At 41.8% G+C, this 23728-nt stretch overlaps 1 protein-coding gene across 1 annotated transcript in view; it reads right to left on the bottom strand.

Annotated features, from left to right (window-relative positions):
- LOC148022594 (alpha-1,6-mannosyl-glycoprotein 2-beta-N-acetylglucosaminyltransferase) overlaps positions 1-23728 on the bottom strand; it is a 112467-nt gene that overhangs the window by 8818 nt on the left and 79921 nt on the right. Inside the window, exons 10-12 of the mRNA XM_087695550.1 lie at positions 21831-21924; positions 21602-21698; positions 6597-6690 (exon numbers count right to left, since the gene is read on the bottom strand). Coding sequence (XP_087551676.1) covers positions 6597-6690; positions 21602-21698; positions 21831-21924 — 285 coding nt within the window. The remainder of the gene's footprint in view (positions 1-6596; positions 6691-21601; positions 21699-21830; positions 21925-23728) is intronic.

Here is a 23728-nt window from a genome sequence, read left to right as displayed (position 1 = left end):
TGCATTCCCATTTCCCTGTTTCCTTCGACTATGGTCACTATTTAGCACCTACAAATTGTTAGCAAGAGTTAAGAGTTAGTACTACCTTCTTAAGTTATGTGAATTTTCGTGAGACTACTTACATCGTCTCACTATAAATGGCTTCAATGAAGAGAAATAGGCATGCAAACATATCCAATAAAAGTATTTTGACGACTAGAATTTAAAACATCCCAAGGCACCCAAAATTTAGGGCTTTTGACCGAATCGATATCCTATGTACTGCTCAACGACCAAATCACTCACATTGCACAGTTTATTGGAATTTTGTGCAAGAGATTTGAGGTTCTTTGGTCTATAGCCTCCAGCACACATTATGAGGCAGATTACAGCCGCTAGTTACTATCAATACACGTCCCAAGGAAACATTACGACGAATTTCAAACTATGAGGTATAAATTTTCTCAATTTCCTAAAATTTTGAAAAGAAATTTGGGGCTTTTGCCTAACATGCATTCCAAGGCAGAAAACAAGTCTTACGGCAGTATTATTTTGCTGCATCATTCAGATTCGGCAGTGAATTTTGGGAATCTTTAGTAAAATTTGAGAAGACTGCCTTAAATTGCTGTAAATTGTCTTTTTGGGCACACATTTTGAGGCAATTGTGGTAAAGCAGTTTATTGCTGTAAATTGCAGACTGAGTGCTGATTTGTGCAATCTTAGGCACATTTGTCAAGAATTGTACTAGTTTAACAATTTGGTACTTGCATTTGAATCCCATCTAGAAATTTTTGGTACTCAGCAAAGTACACTCTATACTTCAGCATGAACTATTTGGCTGTTGATTTTTGTGCATCATTGGTAGCATGGCACGTCAAGGGCATAATGATTAACAGCATCCTTGGTGTCCTCACTCATAAGGACAAGCTTGATGGCACCAACTACCTTCTTTGGAGTTTTATGGTGCGTAATCTTCTTGTGGCAAAGGATTTGTGGGACTATGTCATTGGTGATCTGCAATGACCAAGGGATCTTGCACCTTTAATGCCTCAACATAATGCTAGAAGAGAGGCTCTTGCTACTACACCCCCTTTGCCTCCTACAAAGGATCAATGGAGGTGGTACTCAAAGCATGCACATGCCCCTTATATTTGTGGAATTGGAAAAGCCTCTTGCTACAAGAGGAACAAACTCAAATGAATGTTGCATTGCATTCGGGTGATGTAGCTACGCTCTCAGAGCACAAAGGCAAGGGGAAGGTCAAGCAAAATGTAAAAAATCAGCAAAAGGCTGATGTGTAACGACCATAAAATAGAGACCCAAGACACAAAAAAATCCAAGAAAAAGAGGAAATGTCATTATTGCAAAAAGCCCCATCATTATATTGATGAATACAAGACGTGATTGGCCAAAGAAAAGGACTCCGGTTTGGCAGTCCAAGAGACATCAGCCACCAGATCTTCTAATGGTGATATTACACCCAACTTTATGGGGGAGGATTATGCATTTTTAACATGCAATTTTGATTCTTCACTAGCTGATTCAACATTTAATGCTGCTGAAATGCAACACATATGATATTTTGGCAGTGGGGCGTCCAAGTATGTCACAGTTCACTTTTAGGAAGTGTCTCTTTACATCTTTGCATTCAGCCCCTATTGGGAAGTATGTAACCTCTATGAACAGTTGCAGTTATGATATATGTGGCATTGGTTCAGTTATGATTACTACTGCAGACAACTCAGATTCTGTGCTTCTCAATGTTTTCTTTGTGCTCGGCATCACAAAGAATCTATTGTCTATATCTACTTTAAATAAGCATGGCTTTCGGGTCATCTTTGAAGATGAAAAATGCATTGTCAAAGAAAGAGAGATGAATTATGCACTCAACTTATCCCATACCCTCTATAAGGGTCTCTTTTTATTGGATGCATATGATAGACGGTCTCATGATGCTCTCGCAGTTAGTACTCTTTCACCCACAATGCAAAACATGGAGCTATGGCATACCCACTATGGACATATGAGTTTTGGTAGTCCAATGACCCTTCAACCATGTCAAATGGTATATGCATGGCCTTCAATGAAGACCTCACCTCCCCATGCATGTGAAGGATGTATTTTGGGTAAAATGCACATGTTTTCTTTCAAGAAGGATGGTGCAATGTGTGCTGTCCAGAAAATGCAACTAATACACTCCGATGTTTGTGGTCCCATGAGGACATGTGCACTTGGGGGTCATCTTTATTTTGTCACTTTAATTGATGATTACTCACGGTATACATGGGTGTATGGGCTGAAAGCAAAATTAGTTCGTGGAAGGCCAATTAAGTCAACCCTTGACCTAAACTGGAGTTATACTTTCACTCTACCTTTCAATTCAGCAAGTGCACTCTACTCTCTTGCTTCACCTCACATTGTCACTATCTCTCGTTTCTCTCGCCTCCATAGCTAGTGCCATTTCTCCTAGTTACTGAAGAGTCACTAAAGAATTATAGGAGATACTAAATAATTGCATCTTCAAAAATAACTTTGAATAATTAACATCTCTCGCAAATGTAGTTTGCAGAGAGCGAATGCATAGCATATGTCCAAACTGAATGAAAGAATGAAAGAAAGAAACATTGGGTGCAGGGGGGGGGGGAAGAGAGAGAGAGAGAAGGGTGCAGAAATCTCTAACGAATGAATGCTGAATAAAGGGAGCAAATATGTACAACTGGCTATGGAATGTACCTCCAAGAGATCTCTCACCCTAGGGCCTACACACACCGCATCTAAATGTGTGTGACCCAAGCTCGGCTGTCTATAGTGGAGGACTTTGGATGGCTCTTCAGCACAGTTCTTCCTGCCTTGTTTGCGGATGCAGTGACAACTGCAGGAGTCCCAAAGGTACAAGTGGCTATGAAAGTTACAAAGAGTATACCAAAGTTCCTGGAGATTGAGGCAAGAGGACACTCCTTCAAGCAACAGCTCATTGTGACTAGGCAACCAGGGCAATGCCTGCGCTGCCATGACTTTGGGCATTAGGCAACAGATTGCGTGCGCTTCGGAGCCAAGGCGGCTCCACCGATAGGCCCGCAGGTGCACATTGATGGTTTTACACGGGTCCAGAGATGACAGAGAGGGAGACGATAGGGGGGGCCGCAATCAACCCGTCGAACACAGTCACGGCAACAGGGAGCAGGAGGGCGAACGAGGGCCCCCCCAACAGAGCACCCCGCAGCCCCCCCTACCCGTCCCACCCGGCAAGACCACAGTCCTCCACATCCACCACCCGCGTCACAAGCTACCTCACCCGAGATCCCACAACCCCCACACCCACCATGGATCCCCCACCGACCCCAGCCCACAACCCCTCCCTTCCAGGGCCACCGGCCCCCCCACGCCCGCCCCATACCTCAAACCACCCCACCATCCCTCAATCTTCCTCCCCCCCACCATCTCCCCCGCCAATCAACCCCCTTGATCTGCACCCGGTACAAGTGATCCCCCCCTGCCCATCCCCCCCTCCCCTTCCCACGAGAGGTGATAAGCCACTTACGCCTATATCCTCCACTCATCAACAGCCTTGCTCCCCCCGAATCCCCACACAGCCACCAGCTCATTTGTCCTCCCTGGCACTCATCACACTTTAACGAGACAAGCACAACTATTACCACAGGAATTTTTTCGCAGTGGTCAATGGTCAGTGGTCCTACCTAAGAGTTGTGTTGCGCGGAGAGTTTCCACTACCTCTAGAGGTGGGGATCTTCGTGGTACGTAAGTCAAGGAGTGGCAAGGTCCATCTACTAGCACCACCGGATGGACCAAACTATGCCTTCCTCCTTCAAACCTCTCACTCAGGGGATTGGACGATGACACAGATAGAGAACGTGAAGAGTCATGTGGCAGACCACATCTCCCAGTGGATGGAAAAAGGACGACTAGCATTATTTTCACAACAATGGCCAGGTTACATGATGGGCTTCAGCCAGAGGACAGTGCTGTAGACAACAGATTTAGGACTACATCTCGTCCCTCATCAGAAAGAGAAGATGGGTCGCTCTCTCCTAGATCCCTTCACAAAGAAGGAATTAGAGGAGGCTTTCCATGCACAGGATGAGTAAAAATGCCCGGGAGAGAACGGTCTTTCTAAGGCCTTCTTCGCTACCTACTGGGAGGTGGTGAAGGACCTCCAATTGTTGGCCTTTCAGGAGATTCCAGCTCAAGACAGATACCACGGAGTCTATCAATAGGTCTTATCAGTCTCCTCCCCAAAGGGAAAGCTATCCCAATGGAGACCGATCACCCTGTTGTCAATAGCCTATAAGGCACTAGCCAAGATGATCGGTAGGCAACTCCACCTCGTACTTCCAGATATCATTCATGACACACAGACAGGTTTTGTTTGGGATAGGAGTATCCTAGACAATGTCTTCACCTTCTTCGAGGCGACTGAGTGGACCTAGCACAGTGGTCAGGGATTGGTTGTACTTCTCTCGGACTTCGAGAAAGCCTACGACAAGGTTGACTTGAACATCTTAGAGGACACCATGGTGAGGTTGGGCTTCCCCAAGGCATGGATCCGCGGGGTCCTTGCACTTTACAGATCGGCTACCAACAGGGTTCTCATAGATGGCAGGAGGGGGGAGGAGTTTCAGCTAGAGAGATCAGTCCGACAAGGTTGTCCTCTGGCCCTGTATCTGTTCTTGCTCTTTGCAGAGGTGATGTCCTACTTCCTCCCGTCTAGCTATGTGGCCTTCGACTTCCGGTGAGGGAGGAGACCGAGTTGTTAGATTCAAACTATGCAGATAATACCGCATTATATATAGAGGACGATAACCTGATGCTGGAGAGAGTGAGACTAGCTTTGGAGGTGTTTTGCACTACAGTGGGAGCAAAAATCAACTTGCGAAACTTGGTTGGTTTTCTTACAAACCCGCACTCTAGCACAGAGTGGGGTGTCCACTTGGGATTCAAATGGGTGTGCAAAGGGCAGACCGTCCGATACCTAGGGCTTTAGGTGGGACTGGACATCACTCCTGCCCAGTAGTTTCTTCTTGTACTCGACTCTATCAGGCGAAAGCTGACCTACTTGAGTGCCGCCCGCCTTTCCTTAGCGGGCTGAGCCCTGGTGGTCAACCAAGTCCTCCTAGCGACGGCATGGTACATCGCCTCATATTGGTGTTTTTCCTCGTCTTGTGTAGCTCAGATTCGCCCCTAGTGCGAAATTTTCTCTTGGCCGGTTCAAATAGTTCCGTGGATTCTCAGGGGAAGGTGGTGTGGGCGACCATCATCCATCATCAGTCTGAGGGAGGGCTTGGGATCATAGACCCAGAGTTCCAAATCCTAGCCCTTTTGGGCAAGCTAGTACTTTGCGGGCTCACACTAGGAGGGCAAACCTGGAAGGTACTACTGCAGGAGGGTCTCCAGGAGTGCAGAACAAATGAAATGACAAACAAACAGAATGTTACAACTCCTAATGTCCCTGTTTGACTCAAACGAAGGCTCATGAGCAAGAGATGACTATACAAGACATAAATGGCTGCTAACATACCCTTGGTCTACATATGAGCAGCATATGTTTAGAGATTTCTGATTGTTCAACCTCATATATCTGACGATCTGATAGACATTATGGACATTTGGTTGATTTTGTTTCTTTTCTTGCTTGGAGAAAATTCTTGCTTGGAGAAAATTCTTGCTTAATGCACATTCTGGGTAATCCAGTCAGATGGCCAGCAAGTGCGAACACACTAAAACTAACTGAAAAAGATACACACTGTAATGCATGATCTAGAAAGAGCTGCCTCCTCTGTCAAAACAAATGAAATGACAAACAAACAGGATGTCAGAGCTCCTAATGTCCCCATCTGACTCAATTTAAGGTTCACAAGCAGGAGATGACTATGCAAGACATAAATGGCTGCTAACATACCCTTGGTCTACATATCAGCAGAAAATGTTTACAGATTGCTGATTGTTCAACTCATATATCTGACTATCTGATAGACATTATGGACATTTGGTTGATGTTGCTCCTTTTCTTACTTGGAGAAAATTCTTACTTAATCCACATTCTGGGTAATCCAATCAGATGGCCCTCTAGTCATGTTTGATTGATGAATTCGCTTTAGTAAATTTTAGAATCAATCCTTATATGGTCAGCATCCACTTCAGCAGATACATTAACTGCAACTATTGCTTCGTTAGTATTATCTAACCTTCGCCATGAACAATAAAAGGCTTAATTTGATCAATACAATGAAGTAGCTTCTTCTCTCATAACTATGCATATTTTCTCTAGGTGGCCTTTAGACGTTCAATGTGAAGAAAGTTTGCAGCAACAGGATGCAACTACCAATTCAATGTGAAGAAAGTTTGCAGCAACAAGATGCGACTACAAAGGAGGACAATGGTACGTCCAACAAAACTAGTGTTGACAAGCCAAGCCTTACAGTGCAGCTCAGTATTGTTAAGGGGAAGACAAAAGTATGGAAATGAGGGGAGTTAGCCGCTAAAGCTTGGAGGGTCTAAAAGAGGAGTAACTTTACAGCCTAAGCTCTAGACTTAAAATTTCCTAGTAACACAAGTTTCAATACTATTACGTAAAATTCACTTTATTTATGAAAAATCACCTTGTACAAAATATTTGAGTATGTGGTCTCAAAAAGCTTGGTACTTTTACAAATGCCTCAAAACTCCCAGGAGAAAAGGAAGAATCACTAGGCCCTGTTCAGCATGACAAACAACATGTGAGTCAAACCATTCAAATTCAAAAGGAACGATACAACTTTTATGAGGAAATTGAACGCAACTTATAGTAACTCTCAAAATCTTCACACCTTTCTTAGCTTCTCTGGTGAAATGAGTTAAAATTTCATTTGGCAAGATGTCAAAAAGACACTTAGGGTTTAGCAAAGAAAGCAAAGGAAAAAGTGGCACATGAGGATCTGCGTTGTTGATTCACCTTCCTACATTTAGCACGAAAATGGTAAACTAATGTAATATTTATGCATTATGCACAGTTAGCCATAGATACATACAGAACAATTCATATGTGATTGCTTGAATTTTCCTTAAAATTGTCCCCTTTTTGGGCCCACAAGCACTCAAGATCCTTTGGTTTATAAAACCCTTCTTGTATAAGTTGTAAGGAGAGAAGTAGACTGGAGTACTGCTGGTCATCATACGTGGTTTGTATGGTAAATCTCATGTCTTATGGATTCCACTGCCCATTCATTCAGTCTGAGTTCTTGTGCTCTCTCTTTCATTGTTCATAATTCTGTGTTCGGCAGTTGGTGTTCTTCTGCATCTGTTGCTTTGCTCATTCTCACAGGGTATCAAACAACCAGTGTTGCTGGCTCTGTACATTCATATGCTGATACTGACAGTTTTCAGGCCTAGAAACCTGCCTTTTCTGCTGCTGGAGCTCCCTAACCTTGTAATTCTGCTCCCTAGCCCTTTCCCCACATTTGGCAACCCACCAGCAGCTGGGCAACACCATATTTGCTTCAAACAACCTAATATCTGCTCTCAGAAGTGGCTGTCACCTGCATTTTATGCTGCTGTGCAGTCCTACTGCTTCATCAAAGCTGAAGCTGTGTCAAGATCCATATAGAGTACAACACTCTCTCTAGCTCATTCTCTTTGCCTCAGTCCTTCAGAGACAGGAGAATTCAAGAATCTGTATTCACATTGCATGGTATGTTTCCTGCATTGAGTGTTGTATTTATTCATTTATCTTCTGTGTTCATTGTCTCTAAGTTATCCTAACCCTACTAAGTCTGTGCTTTGTTATACGATTGTGTTTGTATTCTATGTTCAAGTATTTCTTCATATGGTATTAGAGCTAGGTACTCTTTGAAGAAACCTCGGCCCTTGATCAAAAAGCTCAACATCAAAAACAAGATCTCAAAGGGAAGATGACTTCGAACACTTCTTCATCACTTCAGTCTCCAAAGTAGCTTATGCTAAGAACTCAGTTTGAGTGAGCTTCACAGCTTGCTCCGTGAGGTCCCAACACTAGTGGAGAGACATCAAACTACTATGGAGCCTACAAACCATATGAGATTTCATGGTCTAAGTTCAACTTGATCCTCATGCATCGAGCCAAACAACAACTAGAAGGTAATACTGATCATTCCCCTTTAGGTTTAGTGTGAAGATCTATTGGTTTTGCAAAAAAGACAAAACCTCCACTTGGAACCAGCCATCCTATTGGAGAAAATAACACAGAGTGTAAGCCTACCCTTCCTTCTCCTCCATCTACTCATGTGTCATGTATATGCACTTTTACTTTTGTATCAGCTCCTACTGTTTTTACTTTCAAGTAACATTTTGGTGATAACCAAGAAGATGAAGGAAATCTTCAAAATGTTCATTTAATTCAAAGTCTCGAAGAGGACCAATTTCTTAATGTGAACGTGACGAGAATCAAAATCGCCAACCCTATCTAAATCACTATAAGCATATAGTTGCAATGGTTCCCCCTTAGCATAAAGCAATCCTAGAGTCCTAATACCCTACAAGTAACGAAAAACACGCTTCATAGCTTGCCAATGTCACACGCATGGGCAATGCATATATCTGCTCAAGGCTAAAACTGCAAATTGAATGTCTGGCCTTGTGTTGCATAAGTAAATGAGACATTCAACTATCATCATGCAAGGACAGCTTGAGTCCAATCTCCATTGGTGTACAAACTGGCTTGCAATCCTGTAAGTGAAACCTCTCAAGAAGTCTACCAATGTATCTAGACTATAACAATCCAATGCCTCTAGCATCATGAATGAACTAAATGCCCAAATAATAGTACAAAGGCCCTAAGTCTAACATCTCAAAAGTTTGCTGCAAACTTTGTTTGAATGCTGAAATCTGATCAACATGTGTCCCTCTGAGCAAAAGACCATCAACATAAAGACATATGACCAGCAAGGATCCCCCCTCTTTACATATGTAAAGTGTAGGCTCTAATGAGCTATTAATGAACCCTTGGCTAAGTAAAAAGGCATCAATTTTTGCATACCAAGCTCATGGAGCTTGCTTCAAACCATACAAAGCCTTTTTCAATTTACATACCAAGTGTTCAAATTCCACAATTACAAAATCAATGGGCTATTGTACATACACTTCTTGAAGTTCCCCATGTAAAAATACAATATTAATATCAAGCTCGTGCACAGCCCAACCATGATGGACAGCCAAAGCAACCATAGACCGAATGGTAGTCATGTGGAATGAAGGAGCAAATGTCTCCTCATAGTCAATGCATTTCTTTTGTGCCTAGCCTTTGGCCACAAGTCTAGCCTTATATTTGTCAATGGATCCATTTGCACTCCTTTTCGGCTTATAGACCCACTTTGTACCAATGGCTTTCTTCCCAACAGGCAAGGTTACTAAATCCCCTGTTCGATTCTTTATAATAGAATCAAACTCAACTTGCATTGCTGCCATCCAATGCACACTATGTTGTGCATTCCCAAAACATTCAAGCTCCTCATCTCATCAAGTGTATGTGCTTCCATAACAAACTCCATTGTCCATGCACCATCATGCAGACGAGTTTGTATTCTAGTACAACCAACAATAGGAGCATCCAAATGACTATCTTGCATAGTCTGCAAGTACCATCTAAGTATCTGCCTAGCTTTCTAATTGTGTACGAGCTCCTACTGAACTTCAAATTCAGCATCTTGCTGAAAATTCAAATCAACCATAGGCTGATTTTCTATATTACTTAATGGAGCAATTTATTAAATGTTAAGCTCACTTGTTGAAGCTCCAGTTGTATTGCCAAAAGAAATGGGCAGCAGCCCTTCAAATACATCATTGACAGCCTAATATGTATCAAAACCAACAAGGGATAATTCTGATTTTTCATCAAAAACCACATCCCTACTAACAAATACTTTCTTAGAGACAGGATCATACAATCTACAGCCTTTGCTCTCACTACTGTACCCCACAAAAATGCATTTAACAGCCTTGTTATCCAACTTCTTTCTTAGTACCTTGGAAATGTGAACATATGCAAGACACCCAAAAGTACAAAAAGGTCCAACAAAAGGTTTCCGACTGTTCTAAGCCTCAAAAGACATGACATTCTTTAATGCCTTGGTAGGGCATCTATTCAAAACATGCCAAGCGCACATAACTACTTCCATCCAAAAACTATGTGGCAAACTCTTTGCTTTCAGCATACATCTGGCCATCTCGATGAGTGACCGATTCTTCCTCTCTACAACCTCATGCTGTTATGGAGTATAAGCAATAGTGTACTAATGGACAATGCCTTCCTGCTTCAAAAAATTATTCAACATGGAAGACATGTATCCCCCCCTCCCCCCGGGCCTGAACAGAGAGTCCTAATCCTGCAGCCAAATTGATTTTCAGCAACTGCTACAAAAGCCAAAAATATATCATACACTTCTGACTTTTTCACCAATGAGTAGACCTAGCAAAAACGAGTAAAGTCATCAATGAAAGTGACAAAATAATAACAGCCACCCTATGACTTTGTCTACATATAGCCACATATATCCGAATGCACAATCTGTAATCTCGTTGTTGCTCTAAAAGCAATATCATAAGGAAACAAAAAATGATGCATTCTTCCCAAAATGAATCTCACATATATGCTCACGAGGTCTCTCCAAGAGAGATAAGCCATCAAGCATATGTGCATGCTACATAAGCATCAAATTGCCATAGTTAACATGCCCCATACAATCATGCCATAACTCTGTCTATGACATAGCAGAAGTAAGAGTAGATGCTAGATAGACCAACTAATCAATTGAATAGGCATCCAACTCATATAGTCCATGACATAAAATGCCGATCAAAACCAAAGCCATGAGTTTTTTATCTCTGACCATGCATCTGTCATCATCAAATGTGACTAGTAAACCACACTTGGCCAAAGAAGAAATAGACAACTTCTTCTTCTTTATGCTTGGCATAAATAACGTATCCTACGAACGGAGAATAGAGTCATCAATGGCTATCAACACAATCTCCCCAATACCTCTAACAAGGTATGATGCATTGTTGGCACACTACACAGACTTGCCACCAGGAGCTGCAATAACAGAGAAAACCAAATCCATGCGGGATGTGATATACCTAGAAGCACCATTGTCAACGAACCAAGTGCTCGTATCCTCAATAGAGATAAATACTCTATCAACCCAAGAAGAGTCATAACTGCAAGTGTAGAAACAATAGTCACAGTCTGCAATAAAAGACATGGACTCAATAGCAGTAGAAGGTGTATCAAAAACAAACATCCCTGACTCCTCTTCCTTCTCCTTGGCTATGCGCTTCCTACATTCTGTAATGTAGTGACCTGGCTTCTTGCAATAGTGGCACTTGCCCATCTCGGCTTGCATGCCCCTCTATTTCTTGCTGCTCTGTGAAGTACCTAAAGTCCCAGAAATCTGCGGAGCATTTTTATCTTGGCTGCCCTTGCCCTTTTGCGTTGCCATAAAAGCCTGCTCAGAAGCTATAACATCGACCCCACTGTTCTTTCTTGTTTGCTCTTCCTCTAAGACCAAACTAACCGCCTGAAGAAAAGTAAGTGGCTATGGAAAAACCCTCATAGTGACATTCAAGGCCATATGAAAGGCCAAATAAGAGGGCAGCAATGAATTCACAGTAGTAGAGTTCAATTGCGCATCCAAATAGTAATCATCTACATTCATTAGCTGCTCACGCAAGTCCTGAATTTTATTGAGATGATCCTGCATAGAATCACCTTCATCCATCTTCACAGTCTCGAGCTCTTTCTTCAAGAAAGAGATGTGTATCTCATTTTTTTCAATAAACATCTTCTCAAGGGTTAGCCATGCTTCTTGTGAAGAAGTTGTAGACCAAATGTGGAGGATGATATACGCTAAATTGCCAATGCAATCAGTAACAATGCCTGACCGTCCTGTGTGTCCCAAGCCTTTTGTGCTGTTGATCTTTGGGGAAGTGGCTGAGCTAGAGCGGGCTGAGTAGGCCTTTGTCCACGTCCTCCTAGAGGAAGTGTGACAGGAGCCATAACTCCAGACCAAACTTCTTCACCGCTGACGTAATCCCAAAGATTCTTTGCAATCAGCACATTTTTCATCATAAAAGACCATAGAGATAGTTGTTACCATCCAACCTATCTTCCTTGGACACATATATGAATACATCACCTCCCTTATTGCCCATGGTAAATGTCACTAATCAAAGAGCACAACAGCAATACTTCAAGCTGGACCAACCTGGAAATCTGAGAATTTCCAAATTAGCACCCTGCTATAATTAGCAAATCTAGTCACACTCCGTCAAAAATTGTTTGATATACACGCTGTCCAAGGTACAAACAGTGCTCAGTAGCACAAAAAAATGCAAAAGCCCCAAAATTTCTTGCCCCAAAATGCACAAATTCAGTCTATTATAGACTATCACTAATGTACATTTGACAATGTCTAAGCTGACATCAAAAGCCCCAAATTTCTGACCCGAAATTCACAAAATCTCTGCAATAAATGTGTCCCCAACACTTGCACAAAAAGAGATATGCTGCCCGAGCAAAGCCCCTTCCAAAAGATCAAATCTGAATTTAAAAATGAAAATTTTGAAAAACTTTTCCCTTTTTACCACTGATTCTTGCTGAAGAAAACTGGACCAGGCTAGTGGACCTGGCAGAGAGGAACAAAGGTGGCTGGCGCAGGTGGCTGAGCAAGAGGCGCTGCTACAGGACCAGATGGAGTTGGCAGACTGCTGGTGACACTTGGCTGGTTGAGCCAGATAAGCGGCTGAAGGACTCGCAGGGACACACAGGACTGCTAGAGGTGCAGTCAAACTTGTGACGAGTAGGGAAGAAGCGCAGGCAGGTTGCACCAGGGACTGTGGCGGGCGCAGTCAGGCTGGCACAGGAGGTGGAAGTGCAGGGATAGCAGGGCACTGCTGGCCAAAACCTGGTTCCAGGGGTGGGAGCTGACCAAGAGGTGTGTGCCTTATAGGAGGTGCAGGGAGCTGGACTAGCAGCACCTGGGGCAACAGCTCTGTGCAGGGAGCTGGACTAGCGGGCTGAAGCAGAGGCCCTGCCTTGGAGCTGACTAGCTCATCGTCAATAGCCAGAGAGCTCAGCTGGTGGTGCTGGAGCTGCTGACACTGGAGGTGGCGGCTCAACTAGTGGCTCTGTCTGCACTAACACCAAATGTGAGGGGTGAGAGGTGAGAGGATGCATAGAGATCAAAGCTCAGCTGAGAGTACAGTTGACAATGAAGAGAGTGTGAGAGTGAAGACAACTCCCAATGCAATAATCTCAAGAGTGCCATGTGCAAGTACAAAGTACAACCCTTAGACCTTAGGGTTGCTAAAGTGTGTTCACACCCGAAAGGTGTAAAACACGATAAGTGCCCAAACTATGTAACATAGGCACATTAAAAAAAAGAGAATAAATCTGGGGGACAAAACCTCTTGTAAGGAGAGTAAAAGGTGCCCTAGCGTCCTACTGAGGATCACTGACACTCCTCTATGAGCATAGGCGTGAGTCAAACCCAACACCAACCACAAAAATCAAGGGTAGTTGATACTGAGAATGGCTTGGATCTCACTCCGCTAGATGATATGCACTATGTCCCCCAGCTTGGGGTGAATCTTTTATCTGTCCAAAAGCTTTGCCAATTGGGGTGAGTGGCCTTTTTTACTACAAGAAAAATCAAGGCGCTTGATGTCCAAACTGGTTTAATGATTGCTCACAGTGAGATACAACCTAGATGCCTCTATAATCTGGAAGAGAGTTCAAGGTGATGTTCATCATCTCCTCATCGGTCATCACCTCATCAATATTCAACAGCTACTCTCTCAAATCCTAAATGTAAGTAAGGTGATATGTCATAGCATCACCCTCATCCATGTGTGCATTTGCCAATTCTCTTCTCAAGTAAGAAATTCTAGCCTCATTGCCTGCTACTCAAGGATATCCCAAGCTTCCTTTGAGGTCTTGCATGACCAAATATGAGGTATAATTGCTCTCTTGAGACTGAAAGAGCAATCGAAGATAAGGCAAGTGCATCCTTAGAGTCCCATTACCTTTGTACTTCTGTAGGAGAAATGTGGACAGCAACACGGGCAGCTTGCTGTCCTCTAGCCCCTCTTTGAGTCATCCAAGGTGCAAACCCTTCTGGTCTAGCTAAATCACCAATCACAAAATCCCAAAGACCCTTGGCAACAAGCGGACTCCGCACTATGAAACTCCACAAGAAGTAGTTGGTGCCATCCAATTTATCCTCCCGAGTGAGGACTCCCAAAATGTTGCTTTGGTCACTATGACCTTCTTGAGCAATTGCTGCAATAAAGTGCACAGACTACAACCAAATGCTTCCAAGCTGAAGTGCAAAATGTACTCATACGAGTACCCCGACATCCCCACACAAGATAGATTATGCAATCACAAAACTATCCAAAACTGTTTCAAAGCAAAATCTGCTTGTAAATGCCTTGAAAAGTATGCCAAAACTGTTTAGAACAGCAAACACTGCTGTATCTTGAAATATGTGCCCGAAAAGTCACTTTCGACAATTTAATGTTGTAAATCCCCAAATTCATAGAAATTTTTCTGCCAGATTGGATCCAAACAACAATTGAATGATGTTACTACGCCTCTTTGCTGCCTTCGCATGTGGCTAAGCAAAATCCCCAAATCTTCTCAGCAAAATTCCAAGAAATAAAAGAGATTTTATACTTACAACCTTAGAATTCGGTGTAATGTCACCTTGAGATGTGCATAGATAGCAATCAGCAACTGGACTTCACCTCAGGATGCCCATCGGACCCAAAAATCACAAAACCTCAAATTTCTCACACCGATTTTGAAGAAATTGCACAACGTTGGCAATTTTGGTGGAGATTCACGCATGGGAGCTCGAATCAAGCAAAAGCCCCAAATTTCCTCAAAAAAAATGACAAAGTTGATCGAAAATCCCCAAAAATCTTGGCACTAAGTATGAGACATTGAAAATTTCTTTGAAATTGGGGATGAGACAAGATGGATGAGAAATTGCACAAAAACTTTTGAAAACCCCCACATTCAAAATTTAGGGTACTGAAAATATCACGTGCAAGGGTGAGAGAGGCTGTGTGTGCATGGCTACATACAAGACCGAAAACTGTAACAGCTCCTCTAAAATAGCAGCTTCTCTTGGAAAATAGCAACTTGTCCCTCCAAAACAACTCCTTTTCCTTTGTCATCTATGTGAACTTTGCGTGGGAACCCACATGTCTAGCTTTGATACCAATTGTTGCAAATGAAGGAGAGTGCGTATTAACACAAGACAATGAGCAAGAGTAGGCAGTAATTCCACACTCAAAAGATGGAAGTGCTAAAATGATACAATGAAAGTACAATAGGCCTTAAGTAAGTTAGGCCTATCCCTAATTCAACTAGAGTTAATTTAACCCTAGAGTCTAGTGTCACTACTTTTAAAGTCCTAGACACACTATACTTTGACACTTAACAAGTGTCCACACCACACAAATTACAATGGGCACTATCCATAATTGACCAATTCTAGCAAATTATTATTGTAAAAGAGGACTTGGACAAGTGAGCAATTCCCCTAGGAAGGCACTATCCAAGTGGCACCATTGCATTGCATTTTTCTTGAGCATGAAGTATTATATTGCCCTTTGCATTACCCCATGCATTGACATAATATACTTGTAAACATGCATCTATGCATATTTATCCCTTTTTGGTCAAAGAGTGGTCGACTCTAGATCCACCATATTCATGACAACTCACATGGCACTCTTCCTAATTAATCAATCTCTTTGGTAGCACTATACATATATTTCCCATACCTTTTCTTTTTCACCAACACCCATGAGTGCTCAAGATAGGTTGTCTATTTTGTAATGCATTAGATCTGACAATTCCTTTTATTATTTTTTAAAAAAAGTTTAAAGTGGTTTTAATGCCTTTGTAGACCCTGGTATACTACTAGGTAGTCGATGCACACCCTTTGTTTGATGCCTTTGTATGTCTCAATATACCAATAGGCTATTGATGTATACCCTTAGTTTGATATCTTGACCTCTATGGAGTGACCCTTTATTTGCTCCTACATCCCATATGAGTACAATTAGGCGTGTCATTGCTATGGGTGCAAGGTACAAGACATGTTTGGTAGCAAAAGGCTATGCACAGAAGGAAGGCATAGATTATGAGGAGACATTTGCTCCTACATCCCGTATGAGTACAATTAGGCATATCATTGGTATGGCTGCAACTTATGGTTGGAAAGTACATCAATTTGACATCAAGACCGCATTCTTGAATGGTAACCTACATAAAGAGGTTTTTGTGTCACAACCTCCAAGGTTTGTGGTGAAAGGCAAAGAGCACATGGTCTACAAATTACATAAAGCTCTTTATGATTTAAAACAAGCTCCTCATGCATGGTACTCTAAGATCAATGCTTACTTGGCCAGCATTGGCTTTAAAAATAGACCAACTACTTCCCCTCTCTACATTAAGAATGAAGGGGGTGACTTACTAGTGATCATTATATATGTAGATGATAGCTACTCACCATATAAAACTACATATTCCAAGGCTGAATTGAAACATGCTTCTGCTATGTCAAATTGGGCTGCTTAAACTACTATTGGGAATTCTATTTACCCAAAATCAGCATGGCATCATCGTGTCGCAATTGCAAAATGTGGAACAACTTTTGCATAGGTTTAATATGCAAGATTGCAAACATATGTGCAGTCCTATGGAGTCAGGGCTAAAGTTGTCCATGTATAATGGTGAAGATATGTCTGATGTTGCAATTTACAACCAACAAGTTGTTGGTTGTCTTATGTGCCTTTGCAACACGTGTCCTCACATGCAATTTGTAGCGTCCCAGGCTTATGCACAACCCACAGACAATACATTGGCAAGCTCTTAAGCAGATCTTCAAAGATTTGCAAGGTACTCAATCATATGTATTATTATTTCCTAGGGCCTAAGGAGACTTGCACCTACAGGCTTTAAGCGATTCAAATCGGGCTGGTGATTCAAACACTAGGCAAACTACCAGTGGACATTGTTTCTTTCTGGACCGCTCATGTATCTCATGGCCAAGTAAGAAACAATCTATAGTGGCTACCTCATCTTGTGAGGCTCTGCATTTTTCGAAGGAGCAATTGACTGAATATTGAGTTTACTTGCTAAAACTCCAATTGAATCACCAAATGTAATGGGCAACAGTCCTTAAAATATATCACGGATAGTCTGATATGTGTCTAAACCAGCAAGGGACAATTCTAATTTTTCACCAAATAGTACATCCCTACTAACAAATACCTTTTTAGAGACAAGATCATACAGTCTGCAATCTTTGCTTTCACTACTATATCCCACAAAAATGCATTTGACAGCCTTGTTATCCAACTTTTTTCTGAGTACTTGTGGAATATGTGCATCTGCAAGACACCCAAAGGTATGAAAGTGTCCAACAAAAGGTTTCCGGCTGTTCCAAACCTCAAAAGGTGTAATTTTCTTTAACACTTTGGTGGGGCATCTATTCAAAACATGGCAAGCACACATGACAGCTTCCATCCAAAAACTGAGTGGCAAGCTCTTTGCTTTCAGCATACATCTGGCCATCTCCATGAGTGACCGATTTTTCCTCTCTGCAATCCCATTCTGCTGTGGAGTATAAGCAGTAGTGTACTGATGGACAATGCTCTTCTGGTTCAAAAAAGAATTCTGCATAGAGGACATGTATTCCCCCCTCGGTCCGAACAGAGAGTCTTAATTTTACAACCAGATTGATTGCCAACAAGTGCAACAAAAGCCAAGAATGCATCATACACTTTTGACTTTTTTACCAAAGAATAGACCCAACAAAATCGTGTAAAGTCATCAATAAAAGTCACAAAATAGTAACATCCTCCCAATGACTTTGTTTGCATAGGCCCACAGGCATCTAAATGCACTAACTGCAACCTGGCTCTTGCTCTAAAAGTAACATCACGGGGAAACGAAAACCGATGCATTTTTTCCAAAATACATCTTTCGCACAAGTGCTCAAGAGGTCTCTCCATAAGAGGTAATCCATCTAGCATCTGTGTACACTGTAAGAGCATCAAGCTACCAAAGTTGATGAGCCCCATCCGAGCATGCCATAACTCTGTCTGTATCATAGCAGGAGTAAGAGTGGATGCCAAGTACACTGATTGATCAACTGAAAGAGCATCCAACTCATATAACCCATAACATAAAGTGCCAATCAAGACCAAAGTCATGTGTTCTTTGTCTCTCACCATACATCTATCATCATCAAATGTGACCTACAATAATCCACAACGTACCAAAGAAGAAATAGAGATCAGATTCTTCTTTATGCCTGGCACAAACAAAGCATCCTGTAAGCAGAGAATAGAGCCATCAATGGCTGTGAGCATAATATCCCCAATATCTCTAATAGGATATGATGCATTGTTGACACACTGTACAGACTTGTCAACTGGAGCTGCACCAATAGAAGCAAATAAATCTCTGCAAGATGTAATATGCCTAGAAACACCACTATTAAAAACCAAGTGTCTGCATCCTCGGTAGAGCTAAATGCTCGATCAGCCCAAGAAGTGTCATAACTGCATGTGTAAAAGCAGTAGTCCCTGTCTGCAACAAAGGACGTGAACTCAGTAGTAGTGGAAGAAGCATCAAAAACAAACATTCCTGAATCCTTCTTCTCCTTGCCAATGCGCTTTCTATACTCAGTGACGTAGTGGTCTGGCTTCTTGCAATAATGGCATTTGCCCTTTTTGGCTTGTGTGCTCCCTTGTTTTTTACTTGCCTATGAAGTGCCAGAAGTCCTAGAGCTCTGTGGAGCATTCTTTACTTGGCTGCCTTTGCCCTTCTATCTAGCCGTACAAGCCTGCTCAGAGGCTATGACATCCACACCACTATTTCTTCTTATTTGCTTCTCTTCTAGAAGCAAACTGACTAAGTGAAGAAAAGTGATTGGTTGTGTGGCAATTCTCATGGTGAGGTTTAAGGCCGTATGAAAAGCCAAGAATGAAGGAGGTAATGAGTTCAATGTAGAAGATATCATCTATGCATTGCAATAGTACTCACAACATTCATGAGTTGCTCACGCAAGTCCTAAATTTTGTTCAAGTGATCTTGAATAGAATCACCCTCATCCATTTTCAATGTCTCTAGCTCTTTCTTTAATAAAGCGATGCAAGTCTCATTCTTACCTGCAAACATCTACTCCAAAGTTAGCCAAGTTTCTCATGAAGAAACTGTTGAACGAATGTGGGGAATGATGGACCGCTCAACTGCCAATGCAATCAGCAACAAAGCCTGTGCATCCCGTGTATCCCGTGCTTTTTGAGCTGCTGATCTTTAGGCAAGTGACTAAAGTAGAGCAAGTTGAGGTGCCCGTCGTCCACATCCTCCTGGAAGAGGAGTAGTTGGAGCCACAACTCTGAGCCTAACTTCTTCTATGAAAGAGTATAGACTAAAAGTACAAGGTACAACCCTTAAACCGGAATGATGGACCGCTCAACTGCCAATGTAATCAGCAACAAAGCCTATGCATCCCGTGTATCCCGTGCTTTTTGAACTACTGATCTTTAGGGAAGTGACTAAAGTAGAGCAAGCTGAGGTGCCCGTTGTCCACGTCCTCCTGGAAGAGGAGTAGCTGGAGCCACAACTCTGAGCCTAACTTCTTCTATGAAAGAGTATAGACTAAAAGTACAAGGTATAACCCTTAAACCTTAGGGTTGTAGGGGGTGTTCACACCCGAACAGAATCAGTGCCCATATGTGTGTGACATAAGCACATACGAAATAAGACGATAAGTCTAGGGGAAAAAACCTCTCGTACCGAGAGTAAAAAGTACCCGAGTGTCCTACTGATCACCGACACTCCTATGCGAGCATAGGTGTAAGTGAGACGTAAGTGAAATACCCAACACAAGGGTTTTATACCAAAAATCACATCAAGCCATCTAACCAACCATGAAAATCCCAACAATCACAAGTCAAGCCAAAAGACTACCAAAACATAGCACATAACTATCATATAGGCAGCATAATAGGAGTAGAGCAAACAATATCCAACCACAGAGCAGCCATTTCATGGAGGACTAGATCTACCGAAACAATGGAAGAGATCTGACATGAAAGTAATCCTTGAACACAGGCCACATGACCACGGATAACTGAGTGTGCCAAGCATAATGCAAATGGTTCAATTAGCAAGTATAAGGCTAGGCTGGTTACAAAAGACTATGCTCAAATATATAGCATAGATTATGAAGAGATATTTGGTCCAGTTGCTAGAATGGCAATTGTTAGATGTGTGATTGCTTTGGCAAAAGCCAAAGGTGTGAATTTATAGCAAATGAATATCAAGAATGCATTCTTACATGGTGAATTATAAGAAGAGGTGTATATGCAGCAGCTAGCAGGTTATGAAGATTTAGAGCATCCCACATATGTGTGCAAGTTAAAGAAAGTGCTCTATGGGCTGAAGCAAGCACCTAGAGCATGGTCTAATAAGATTGGAGAGTATCTAGTCAACACAGAGGATACTTGTACATGTCCATACAAATCTCTGAATAGAACCATCTTGGCCAGACCTGAAGATTGGCACATTAGTTGTTTAATTGGAGGCTGGAACTGTTACACCCAAAGGATGATGAAGTATGAATATATGTGGATCAGGGATGTGGGGTACAAACATAAAGCTGGCTACTTCTGCAAAGTAGCCTGATTTTGCAAGCAGTCCTGCCCCATGGCACCTACACAGTTCACCTATGACTTTGCTATCTGCTACACTAACTGCTGCCCATGGATACCGTGACCAGTTGCTCCATCTTACTCCGTCACAGTCCAAGTGATCTTTTTTCTACCTAGATGTATCCAAGTCAGTCGCCAATGTTGGAGCAAATGATGAAATACTAAGAAAGTATAATCAGATTGTTTGGTAATAGGTCTTTCAAAAAATGAAATCCTGTCTGGACACATTTTTACAAATTGGTGAAACTCTTGTAACAGGTTACAAAACTTGATACGGCCATATTATCACATAATCCACTCATTTGTTAAACTGGTGCTTGCTTGAAATATTGTTACAAGGTTGCCCACTGACCTTCCAAAACACCTTGCAGAGAAAACACATAGACACATATAGCCCCTACAAATACATGCTACTTGGGACTTCACATGATAGGAAATGAAACTATTTGGGCTTAAACAGCCTCCTGGGCCCCACCTGGCCGAGTATTGTTGCTCTGGCTGACTGGCAGCAAGCCTGGCCCTACTTGCAGTCAGAATTCCATGTAACCTCATCAGTTGTCACATGGCCCTCCTATCACGTATTACCTGTGGGGAGAACTTGAGTTGAATGCTAGTGAAATACTGCAAGATATACTAAGTTTCCTAAAAGATGACAACTTCAACAAGTTTGCCCCCCATTAAGAATAATTTTATTTTTGACACAGCTGTGCGTTGCAAGTTCGAAAGTTTCATTACAATTCAACACTAATCAGGTCTCTGGGCCCTAAAAACTGAGCTTCAGACCAACACGCACAGCCGCCTAGGACTCTGGAAAATCACAGCTCGGGAACAGTATTCTTTGAGAATTGCTCACCACAATAATAAGTTGTCAAGACTCGAGCATCTGGAGCAGTACACCTTATATCTTCGGACATTGTACGGATCATATCATACTGCTGCAGACTCAAAGGCTGAAATCAAAAGAGAAGAAAAAAAATAAAGAAACAACAACCGTCAACTACTAAAAGCAGCAGCCCAATTTCTACAAAGACTTATGGAAGCATTATGTAGTGTCAGAAACTGAAATGAATGTAACACATAACCTCATCCCACAAGTAGAAGTATGCTTTTTTCCAATGCGGTTTAGTTCGCAAAATTTCCAACTCTTTTTTTACTGCGTCTTTGGCAGCATCAGAACTACAAAATTTACAAACCAACAAAGTGAACAAAGACGTAGAGAGCTTCACACAAACTTAAGCACTTGCAGCAACATTCTATTTTAGTCATTGTATGACCAAGCCAATGAATCAGGATCTATGCAAAAAAAACTCTCTCACTTTTACCATCAAGGAGTATTTCTGAATCCTGCTGCTCTATTAGCTGTCCTATCATATATTTTTATGAACATACTGTTTATTATACCCAACCCCTTGCATGCATCTAGCTACAGATTTTAGAATAGAAGCATGCATGACTACATACATAAACCCATGCATCTACATACATAAACACATGCATGACTACATATATACACACACACATCAAAATAAGATTGCATGTGACCATGATTACATATGCTTAGAGACATAAACATATGATGTGCTTGGTTACTCGTTTGATTATCTTGGGCATTCATCCATACTTGCACATGCATACTATTCATACAGGTAAGCACAAAAACACATGAATCATATCTCCATTTTTTAGGTCAAACTAATAACTAACACATGCTCCAAATTCCCACATGCTTCCACTGTAGTTCTACCAACCTGGGCTACAACTCTTGATCACGCATTGGAGGCTGTTTTCCCTGGCTTGATTTTCCCTGACCAGCTGGTGGCTGGGATGCATGCTCTATCAAAATTTGGTGGGTAGTATGTTTGGGTTTCAAGGTTTTTTCTTTAATTCCTTTTTGCCTTGCAGTTTAAACAAGAAAAAACCATCACAAAAACCACCCATACTAGAGTTTTTTGAGTTTCTCTCCACCTTATTTGCTTCCCTTAAGATAAACACCCTTTTATCTCTGAATTGCAAGTATAATGTTTTTGAAACCTCCCTAATTTCCACCACCTTCGAGGGGACTGACTTACATCTAGCACCTCTCTTCTTTTAAGGAAGAACCACATGGAGGTTATAATCCACACAACCATCCACCTAAAAAACCCTACATGATTTTTATAGTTTTTTCCACTTGTTTTGCTTTGATCAAGTCAAATGCCTTTATACCAATGTGTTGCAAGTAAAATCTCTACCCCATATTTATAAAACCTTCAAGAAACTAGCATCTTGCATTTACTTAGAGTGAAGAGGGCTTGGTACTGCACTTCTTTGGTTCTCTTTGTAAGGAAGGAAACCACATGAAGGTTTTCTTGATTGTGCATAATTGAAGGATATCTATTACACACAATTGCCTGAAATTGAATCTATTGTGCATTTTCCAAACGTTTGCAATGGAGGAGCATTGAAGGTCTCCACTTATGAACCAGTTCCTGAGTACTTCATTGATCGGACCCTAAGGATCAAAGGTCAAAACCATTACATTTTAAAATTTTAAAGAAAGAGTTGTAGCCTCTGGATTCTTACAGCACAAGTTTAGGTTGGCTTTTCAGTATGTAGGTGGTAGTAGTTCAATAATGGTGGTTGTAACTTCACTAAGTGCAGTATCATTTGTATTTCTATGATGGAGTTGCATCAACATGAGGAGCCAAATGCAAAGGAGTCTAGCTGTCTGTGTTGTACTCATTGAAATTCTTCCAAATCCCGAGTATAATTTCACATGAAACAGTTCCAGCAATGCAGATGCTTATATGTTACTGCAGATTTAATGGATCACTACTGCCCGATACAACCTATCATATGCATGGGAAGCCACAAACACAGCATTGCAGGTCAAGGGATATGAATCATGGATTTTAGGAAAAAGCACATCAGTTAAACCATTTGCCATACTACAATTATGCTGTACTTTTCCTTGGGATAGTTTGTCCCAGGGAATTTATTG

Source organism: Lygodium microphyllum, chromosome 16 (genome assembly GCF_053477565.2).
Source record: "Lygodium microphyllum isolate KBCC chromosome 16, Lygodium_microphyllum_v1.1.10, whole genome shotgun sequence".
In the NCBI taxonomy this organism is placed as follows: Eukaryota; Viridiplantae; Streptophyta; class Polypodiopsida; order Schizaeales; family Lygodiaceae; genus Lygodium; species Lygodium microphyllum.
Note: the sequence above shows the minus strand (reverse complement) of the source record. Positions and strands in the feature narration are given on the sequence as shown.